General features: G+C 45.4%; 2 protein-coding genes across 2 annotated transcripts; both read right to left on the bottom strand.

Annotated features, from left to right (window-relative positions):
• On the bottom strand, positions 1-3013 carry LOC142504379 (uncharacterized). Its single transcript, XM_075617255.1, has 4 exons — positions 1814-3013; positions 1038-1660; positions 274-799; positions 1-168 (listed from the first exon to the last, which is right to left on the bottom strand). The coding sequence occupies exons 1-4, from the start codon at positions 3011-3013 to the stop codon at positions 1-3; spliced, it is 2517 nt and encodes an 838-aa protein (XP_075473370.1).
• A 234-nt stretch (positions 3014-3247) lies between these two features.
• LOC142504378 (uncharacterized) lies at positions 3248-3964 on the bottom strand. The gene has a single exon (XM_075617254.1). It carries the CDS (start codon positions 3962-3964, stop codon positions 3248-3250), a length of 717 nt encoding a protein of 238 aa, XP_075473369.1.
• Positions 3965-9977: the final 6013 nt, after the last annotated feature.

The following is a 9977-nucleotide window of genomic DNA, read 5'->3' as shown; positions in this document are numbered from 1 at the left end:
TTAGACCACCCGAGCAGAATCTTGACTGAGAGTTGGCCACCAGAAACCGGCAAGCATTGTTTTCCAGGCCAAAGACATTCCTCCGAGGTGCTCAGCACAACATCCTTTATGAATCTCTCGGAGGACATAATCGACCTCTTTCTCGGACAAGCATTTCAAAAGAGGTCCCTGGAACGATCTCCTGTACAAAATATTGTTTAAGAGAACAAACCTGGGAGCTTGTCTTTTAGTTTTCTAAGCTCGGTCTTTGTCCTTAGGCAGTTCATTACTTACAATGAACTTAATCAGAGGTGTCATCCAGGAGTCCTCTGGTTTTGGTAACATTTCTTCCTCGGTAGAAAGGATCAATCGGGAAACATGCAAGACCTCCCGGGTGCTTACTTCTGACAAGGAAGCAGCCATTTTTGCCAGAGTATCTGCCTCGCTATTCTCTTCCCGGGGTATTTGTTCAATACCCCAATCCGTAAAAACTTCTGCTCGGGTTTTGATGAGCCGTAAATACTTTAACATCCTGTCATCCTTAGCTTCATAGACGCCCTTTATCTGCTGATTAATGAGTTTCGAATCAGAATATAGAATAATCCGGGAAGCCCCGACTTCCCGGGCAGCTTGGACACCAGCTAGGACAGCCTCATACTCGTCCTCATTGTTAGTTACCCGGGAGTCAATTCTCAGCGCTAGTTTAATCTTTTCTCCCAGGGGAGATATTATCACAACCCCTACTCCACACCCAGCAAGGCTAGACGCCCCGGGCATCCACGAATACTCTCCATACTTCCTCCTCATTGGGTTGGACCATCTTGGATAAAAAATCTGATAGAGCTTGTGCTTTGATGACCACCCGGGGTTTGTATTCAATGTCATACTCCCACAACTCTACTGTCCATTTGATCATTCGCCCGGATACTTCAGAGTGAGTCAAAATCCTGCCGAAAGGACTATTGGTAAGAACAATGATTTGATGTGACAGGAAGTAGGGTCTTAGCTTCCGGGCGGTCATGATCAAGGCCAAAACAATCTTCTCCACTTCGCTGTACCGGAGCTCGAGTCCTCTTAGAGCATGGCTGACATAGTAGACAGGCTTTTGATCAGAGCCTTCTTCTTTTACCAGAACTGAGCTGACAGCATACTCTGTAGTAGATAGATAAACAAATAGTTTTTCCCCAGGCTCCGGCTTTACCAACACAGGGAGCTCTGCAAGGTGAATCTTCAAGTCCTGGAAGGCCTGCTCACATTTTTCATCCCACCCGAATTGCTGGGCCTTCCTTAGAACCTGGAAGAAAGGATAACTCCTGTGTGCTGACCGGGATATAAATCGAGACAGGGAAGCAATCCTCCTGATCAGCTTCTGTACTTCTTTGACAGATCGGGGGGATGCCATACACAACACGGACTTGACTTTTTCTTGATTCACCTCGATCCCTCGATCTGTCACTATGAATCCCAAGAATTTGCCACTCTTGACACCAAAAATGCATTTGGCAGGGTTAAGCTTGATCCCGTAATGCATTAGAGTGGCAAATGTTTCTTCCATATCAATGATGAAATTCACAACCTCCTTGGACTTGGCCAGAATATCATCCACATAGACTTCCATATTTCGTCCCAGCTGCTTCTCAAAGACTTTGTTCATTAGACGCTGGTAAGTAGCCCATGCATTCTTCAACCCGAAAGGCATTATAATATAACAAAATGTACCTCCCGAGGTGATGAAGCTGGCTTTATCTTGGTCACTCTTGGCTAGGGGAATTTGATGATATCCTTGGTATGCATCCATGAAGCTCAATAGTTCAAAACCCGAGGTGGAGTCCACCAGCTGGTCAATCCTGGGCAAGGGGTAATGGTCTTTAGGGCAAGCCTTGTTGAGATCGCGGAAATCTACACACATTCGCCACTTTCCGGTGGATTTAGGTACCAGCACCACATTCGAAAGCCATGTGGGGAATTGAATTTCTCGAATGTGGCCGGCCTTCAGCAGCTCCTTCACTTGCTCATCAATAACTTTGTCTTTTTCAGGACCAAAGTGTCTCTTTTTCTGCTTCACCGGGTGAGATCCCGGGAGAATGTTCAGTTGGTGCTCCGATATCAGGGGAGAAATCCCTGTCAACTCCTGCTGGGACCAGGCAAATACATTAATATTAGCTTTTAAACAGTTAATCAAACTAACTCGGGTGGATGCATTGAGGTCCCGAGCCATCCGGATTTGCTGGCCTGGTCCGATTTCTATCATCTCCTGCTCCTCCTCTGCTACAAAATGTACTTCCCCTTTCTCCACCACTCTTCCTCCAACTTCATCCATCCTTTCCTTCTTCCCTTCTCTCTTGGTTTTGCTCTGATCAACCCGGACTGCCTCCACATAACATTTTCGGGAAGAAGGTTGATCTCCCCTAACTTCTCCTACCCGGGCTCCCACATGAAACTTTATCTTTAGATGGTAAGTGGATGCCACAGCCCTTAATTCATTCATAGCCGGCCTCCCCAAAATGATATTGTATGAAGATGGGGAGTCCACTACAGTGAAAGAGGTCATCACTGTCTTCTTGAGATCCTGAGAGCCTAGGGTTAGTGGTAGGACAATCTCTCCTTCCGGGTAGACCACGTGGCCAGCAAAGCCAAAGAGGGCAGTTTCCACAGCTTCCAAGTGAAAACCCTGCAAATCCATCTGCGCAAAGACATCTTTAAAAATCACATTTACAGAACTGCCCGAATCAACAAAGACCCTCAAAATGTCATAATTTGCCACACGGGCTTGGATAACCAGGGTATCACTGTGGGGCAGATTCACCCCTATCAAATCTTCTGGGCCAAAACTGATGACCGCCTCGTTCCTCCTTGCTCCCTCTACCTCCATACACTCCCTCCTACTTCTCGACTTTCTCGCCCGGTTGGAGTCTCCATCAGTAGAGCCTCCTGATATCATTTTAATCAACCCCGTCGCAGGGGGCAAATTATTTTTCCACTCGGGCTCAGGCTCCCTTCTTCTCCCGGGTTCACTCCTCGGGTTATTCCTCATACCTCTCCCTCGGGCACTGGATCCTGGTTTCCGAGATGTCCAAGGTGGCAATCTAGGCCTCTGGTTATTGTGACTGGGTCCCAAGATGGACGGTAAGGCATAATTTCCCTTCAATGTTTTGCAATATTCGGTGTTATGATAACACACTTTGTGGAAAGTGCAAAATTCTCTTTTCTCTGGCAAGGATAATTGATGGTCTGGGGCCAGGTCCCTACTGCATTCTTGTACTTCCCTTTAGCAGGCCATCTTCAGAGGCACGTGCTGAGAAAAGTGCCCTGGATTACCTCTCTTTTGCCCCCTCTCCTCGGGCTTAGATACCCGGTCTCCTCTCTTCTTTTTTACAGCCTCTCTCTTCTGCTTCTGAGCCTCTTCCATATTGATGTACTTCTCTGCCCGGGATAATAAGTCCTCGAAATTGCCGGGCACCTTCTTGGTCAGTGATTTGAAAAACTCACCCTCCCTTAAGCCCTGGGTAAATGCGGTAGTCTTTGTCTCAGTGGCACAAGTGGGGACATCCAGAGCCACTCGGTTGAATCTTCGAATATAAGCCCTTAAACTTTTCTCCGGGCTCTGCTTGACTTCGAAAAAACTGAAAGCAGTCTTCTTGTACTTTTTGCTGCTGCTGAAATGGTGCGAGAACAACTTCTGGAAATCTTTGAAATAACTAATACTCTGGGGGGCCAAACCCTCAAACCATCTCTGAGCCGAATCTACCAATGTTGTTAGGAACACTTTACACTTTATTCTATCAGTGTAACAGTGCAGCATGGCCATGTTCTCAAATCTGGCCAAGTGTTCCTCAGGGTCTGCGTTGCCATCATAGTCTTTTATTTTGGCAGACTTGAAATTTCCAGGCAGGGGTTCCCGGACAATAATGTCAGCAAATGGGCATCCTCTAGTGATTGCTCGGGAAGTGCTCCGGTTCTCCAATTGTCCTTCCAGGACCTTCATCTTCTGCCTCAGCTCCAACAACTCTTCCGCCACGGTTGGAGATTTGGACCCGGCACTGGACTCCTCAGCCTCCTATCTCTCCTCCTCCTCCCCCAACTCCTGCTCTTGCTCCTGCTCACGCTCTTGTCTATTTCCGAGCGGTGTAACATGCTGAGAAACTTCTTTTCTGGCCATAGCTTACTTCACTGCATCGGATATCATCTTTTTCAATTCTTCCGGGGTCATGGTAATGAGATTTGGCCCGTTGTTATTAACACCAACTTGTCTGGAGGTCTGCCCTCCATCTTCCTGAACTCGAGAATTATCTTGGTTGGTTCTTCTCGTACGAGCCATATCAACGTCTTGGACTCAAGTATTTCCCACAGACGGCGCCAATGATGTGATCCCTCTGAAATGAGTGAGCCGGGTAAGGAGCTCCGACAGATCAAACCAACAATTTATAGTGTTTGGGAATTTTGAGTGAAGATAATGGCTGAGATTAACACCTGCAAACAAGAAAGTAACTCGTGAATGGGCGCCGGAGGGGTGTCCGACGTGGCCACTCCGATGCTTAAGTCAGCAGGTTTAAGATGATCACAAGCAATATTTTAAAGAAAATATGTATAATGCTTAGAGTTCAAAGATTTTTCAGGATCCTTTAATGACATTAATACCTACTATTTATAGTAGAGGAAATGGGGTAGGTACCTCGATTCCAGTGCCACCTACTAAGTATGGTAAGTCGGTTGCCCATACTCTAGCTTCTGATGGCTTCTAGGACACTCCAAGCCCAAGTTGTTCTGACAGATTAGACGGCCTGTATCAATCATACTCTAGTGTGGTTCAATTCTCGAGGTAACCCGGGTAGTAGAGTTCCCGGCTCGTTGGTATAGAGCCCGGGCTACGATGACTGCCCGGGGAGAGGAGAAGTGCTCGGGATGAGGAGATCTGCCCGGGTCCTCAGGAAAATGACTAGCTATTGGCTTTGTTTTGGGCTATCCAAATAACAAACCGGGTTGACGAGGACCCGGATCTTTATGGGGGTATCACTAATAATTCATCAAGGTTATGATCAAACAACAATAATGAGTTTTATGGTCAATGGGCTTGGACTGTCTTAGTAAATCCCCAACTAGTAGGAAACCTAGTTGGACTATGTAACTGGTTAGAATCCTAGTTGCACCATGTAACTAGTAGGATTCGTAGTTGGACTATGCAACTAGTTAGAATCCTAATTGGATTCGTAAGCACATGTGGCTTAATTTCTAAGTCTATAGTTTTGACTTAGACAACACAAAATTTCTTAAAATCAAAGCAAAGAATCTTCTATACTCTCTCTCAAAGGAGCCGCACCTCGCCTTACCTTGGGAGTTAGGCCGACACTCAAATTAAAAACTGCCGTATCCGTTGTCATTATCTTTGTCTATTGTGTTTCAATACAAATATTATTTAGTTTTTTCTAATGCAAACTAAAGAAGGAATAGAGATTGCAGTCATGAACCTGATATTGGAGATTGAAGAAATGAATTTCAAGTTTATTATTTGTGGATAATTACAAGAAGAGCTATCCCTACTATTCTCAGGATAGTTAGAGTCCAAAATATTAATCACTTGAAGGTAATCCAATAAGCACACTATGCATGTTTATAATCCATGCCACATCAAAGAGATTTTGTATGACAAAATATTTATAAAAAATTTAAATTCTACTGCGTTCTTGGAAACGAGAAAATAATACACTAATAGTATTCAATACCAAAAAAACTAAAAGAGATAAAAATAAAATAAAATTCTTGCATGTTCTTCACCGTGGCTAGAAAAACTTGAGTAGATCACATGAAGTAAAAAAATTTCCAATGCTAAGTTTCGGAAAATCTTCCTCAGTGCAAAAAAAATTCGTAAAACTCTTTCTCTAGTGAATTTGTACACTTTTATTAATCTCACTCTCGATGTTAAATTTGAAAGCTCTATGAATTTTTGGAACTTACAATAATGATTTAAAGTTGTACTAAGATCGATAGATTTTATATAATGAATTTCAAATTTTTTGACTTGCTTAGAGATACAAAATCGAAGTAAATTTCAGCAATTTTAATAGTAATTTTGACGGATTTCAAATATACCTAATATGAATGTCATTTTAAATTCTTATCTCAAAATATCGTTCTCAAATCAAATATTTGACTCCAAAACAAATCTATCAATATAAATACAATCTAATTTCTTTTTGTCCAATATGTTATATGATTAAAGACATCGAACTTATAAGATAGTGATAAATCTAAATTGATAGGTAAATAAAATTTTAAAATCTAAAAAACATTATGAAAGGCATAAAGAAACTAGTTGCAAATTGACAGGGAGAGAAATCTTTATAATCAACAATAAATCTTGCACATAGGAAATTATGGCTAATTGCATCAGACTCCTTTGAAAAGTTTAAAAGACATAAAAATTTTTTTTTTTTTAAATGAATAGGCTAATATGTCCTATATTTTTAAGAAATCAAGTACATTTAACCAAATATTAACAACATTTACGCACATTTACCTCATTCGTAAGTGGTTTTATGTCTGATTTTTAAAACACGAGGTTTAAATACATTTGATTTTATATCGAGAGTTTTTCATATTTTTAATTAAATTTTTATAAAAGGTGATAATATAATTTATCACAAGAAATTAAGTTCCTTGATTTTAGAATTAAAACTAACCAACCACCAAACATATATCCCTGTAGATTTTTCAAATGAAAGTATCATGGGATCAAGTTAGGTTGCCATTGACACCTTGGTCAAGTGGCATTATCTCTCTCGAATTTGAGAGAAATATCCACTTGTACCAATCTCTCATTCCTTACACGAAATGAATAAATAAAAATACATAGATAAATTTGCATATATAACTGATACTCACGAAAAATTTAAGGGTCCGATTCCAGCAAGTGTCACTAGTCCAGACGCAGGTTTTGAAATTATCATGTGCCTGAAATCACAAATAAGATCGTTAGGAGGGGGCCAGGAGGGTGTCCTAGCGTAGCCCCTCCGACGCTCAAGTCAGAGACTGAGGATATATGAGGGGAGCAACTAAAGGTGCTGCTGAAAACGACATAGTGAATAATTGAATTAACATTCAAACCTGGAATTTATAAGAGAATACATGGGCCCTTGATGGGCCTGTCTTCCATTTGGGCTGGGGATGGGCCAAGGGTAATGGGTCCATCCATGGGGTATCACCAGTCTCCCCCTCCCGAGTCGAACTGAATCGCAGGTTCGAAGTTCGATTAATTGTGTTGTCCTCGGTTTACGGGGCGTGAGTTGTGCATTCTCCTCCTGCCGCACATTAGTCTCCAAAAATTTGGAAACAAATTAAATCACCTTCCCGTCCTCAACGGCCAGATCTGCTCAGGGCCTATCCCCTCCTTACTTCATTGTCATTATTCCCACACAGAATTTCCTTCGCGCTTCATTCATCAGCTCTTCCTCGCCCAGCGACCGCTCGCCTCGTCCCGCTCACCTGTATAGCATTCGTTCTCGCCCCACGTCACCTCACTTCCTCGCCGACCCACTCTAGCGCTCGCCCTGCCCTCGCTTTCCTCTCCCACGCTCAACCTCGCCCCACATCGTTCTCGCCCGTCCTCGCCTTAGCTTGCTGCGCCTCGCCTACAGCCCTTTCACCCTCGCCTGCTGCACCTTGCCTACAACCCACTCACCTCACCTGCCTCGCCTCGCCCTTCGCCATGCTGTCTCTCCCACCACAGCGCCCCTTCACCCCGCCAGCCCTCTCCTCTCGCCCTAGCACTGCGCGAGCTCGCCCACAAGCCCTCACCCTTCGCCTTGCACTCCTCGCACGATCGCCCAACAGCCCGAGCCCACGCCACCATCTCGCCTCGTCCAGCTTGCCTCCTAGCCCTAACCCACCGCCCAAGCCCATGCCATCATCTTGCCTGCAGCAGCCTTGCCAGCACAGCCCGCTCACCCCTCGACCGCTTAGCCTCACTCTCGCTAGCCCCTACGCCCGCACTAGTCTCGCCAGCCTCTCCTCACCCCTCCAACCGCGCGTACGCTCGCCTCCGCCTTCCTCACCCTCGTACGCTCACCCCACATTCTAGCCTCGCCCACAGCCCCTCTGCACTCGTCCCACGCTCCAGCCTCGCCCCCAGATCCTGCCTCTTCGGACGCTCGCCTCGCCCCACATCGTTCTCGCCCCTCGCCCCCTCCTTGCTCGCCACATTCCACCTCGCCCGCTCCACTCTCGGCCATACCATCACCGTCTCGCCCCCTCGCCCACCACGCCAACCTCGCCTTCGCCCTCTCGAAAGCCCTTGTGCTCGTGCACACCTTCTCTCGCTTACGCCCCTCACCCTCGCCACCAGCACTTGCATGCTCGCCCTTGCACGCTCGCCCTGTGTGCCTAGCCATCGCCTTCCCTTCACCTCGCTCCGCCTCTGTCTCGTCACCCAAGACACCCCTCGCCAACTCGCCCAGCTTCGCCCAAGCCAACGCTGCAGGCTCGCCAAAGACACCCATCGCCAGCTCGCCCCGCCCCTTGCTCGCTCGAGCGTTCGTCCAGTACGTTGAGAATTTTGATACATTCCCTTGTGAATGGTTGCAAACGTTGTTCGCAGCGGCAAACATTGTTCGTTAACGACAAACAAAATAAATTTTTCTAACACAGTATGCCCTCGTCGCCCCCAACTTCAAGGTCCTCTACTAAGCTTTTGAAGAGAAATAGTTTCCACTTCCCCACGCCCTTGACTCCTCTGCTAAAATAGTCCTCAGCAGGAAAATAAAACTCTTACCTCATCATATCATAACTTCTCTGCTAAGCCGGGCCTTTGCAGGAAAATAAAAATTCTCCACCCTCATACTCTAACTCCTCTGCTAGGCGACGCCTTAACAGGAAAATAAAAATTCTCCACCTTCACCCTCTGAATCCTCTGCTAGGCGACGCCATAGCAGGAAAAAAAAACTCAACACCTTCACCCTCTAACCCCTCTGCTAGGTGACCCCCATCTTCTAACTCCTCTCTTAGGTGATACTTTAGCAGAAAAATAGAATTCAACACCTCCACCCTCTAACTCCTTTACTAGGTGATACCTTAGCAGGAAAATAAAACTCAACATCCCCCATCTTTAACTCCTCTAGCCACCCCCACCCTCTAACTCCTCTGCTAGGTGATACTTTAGCAGGAAAATAAAATTCAACACCTCCACCCTCTAACTCCTCTGCTAGGTGATACTTTAGCAGGAAAATAAAAACTCAACACCCCTCATCTCTAACTCCTCTGCTAGGCGATGCCTTAGCAGGAAAATAAAAATTCTCCAACTTCACCCTCTAACTCCTCTGCTAGGCGATACCTTAGCAGGAAAATGAAAATTCAACACCCCCCATCTCTAACTCCTCTGCTAGGCGATGCCTTAGCAGGAAAATAAAATTTTTCTCTTCCCCAACTCTGCTCCTATGTTAGGCGATGCCTTAGCAGGAAAATTTAATTCTCATCCTCCACTCTGCTCCTCTGCTAGGCGACGTCTTAGCAGGAAAAATTTGATATCTCCCAAACTCTGCTCCTCTGCTAGGCGATGCCTTAGCAGGAAAAATAAAAATTTCCTCCTGGCTCACTCTGCTAGGCGGTGCCTTAACAGGAAAATTTTAATATCTCCCAAACTCTACTCCTCTGATAGGCGATGCCTTAGCAGGAAAATTTAATTCTCCTCCTCCACTCTGCTCCTCTGCTAGGCAACGTCTTAGCAGGAAAAATTTGATATCTCTCAAACTCTGCTCCTCTGCTAGGCGATGCCTTAGCAGGAAAAATAAAAATTTTCTCCTTCCAAACTCTGCTCCTCTGCTAGGCGACGCCTTAGCAGAAAAATTTTAATTTATCTCAAACTCTGCTCCTCTGCTAGGCGATGTCTTAGCAGGAAAATAAAATTTTTCTCCTTCCAAACTCTGCTCCTCTGCTAGGCGACGCCTTAGCAGGAAAATTTTAATTTATCTCAAACTTTGCTCCTCTGCTAGGCGATGCCTTAGCAGGAA

Source organism: Primulina tabacum, chromosome 9 (genome assembly GCF_025594145.1).
Source record: "Primulina tabacum isolate GXHZ01 chromosome 9, ASM2559414v2, whole genome shotgun sequence".
NCBI lineage: Eukaryota > Viridiplantae > Streptophyta > Magnoliopsida > Lamiales > Gesneriaceae > Primulina > Primulina tabacum.
Note: the sequence above shows the minus strand (reverse complement) of the source record. Positions and strands in the feature narration are given on the sequence as shown.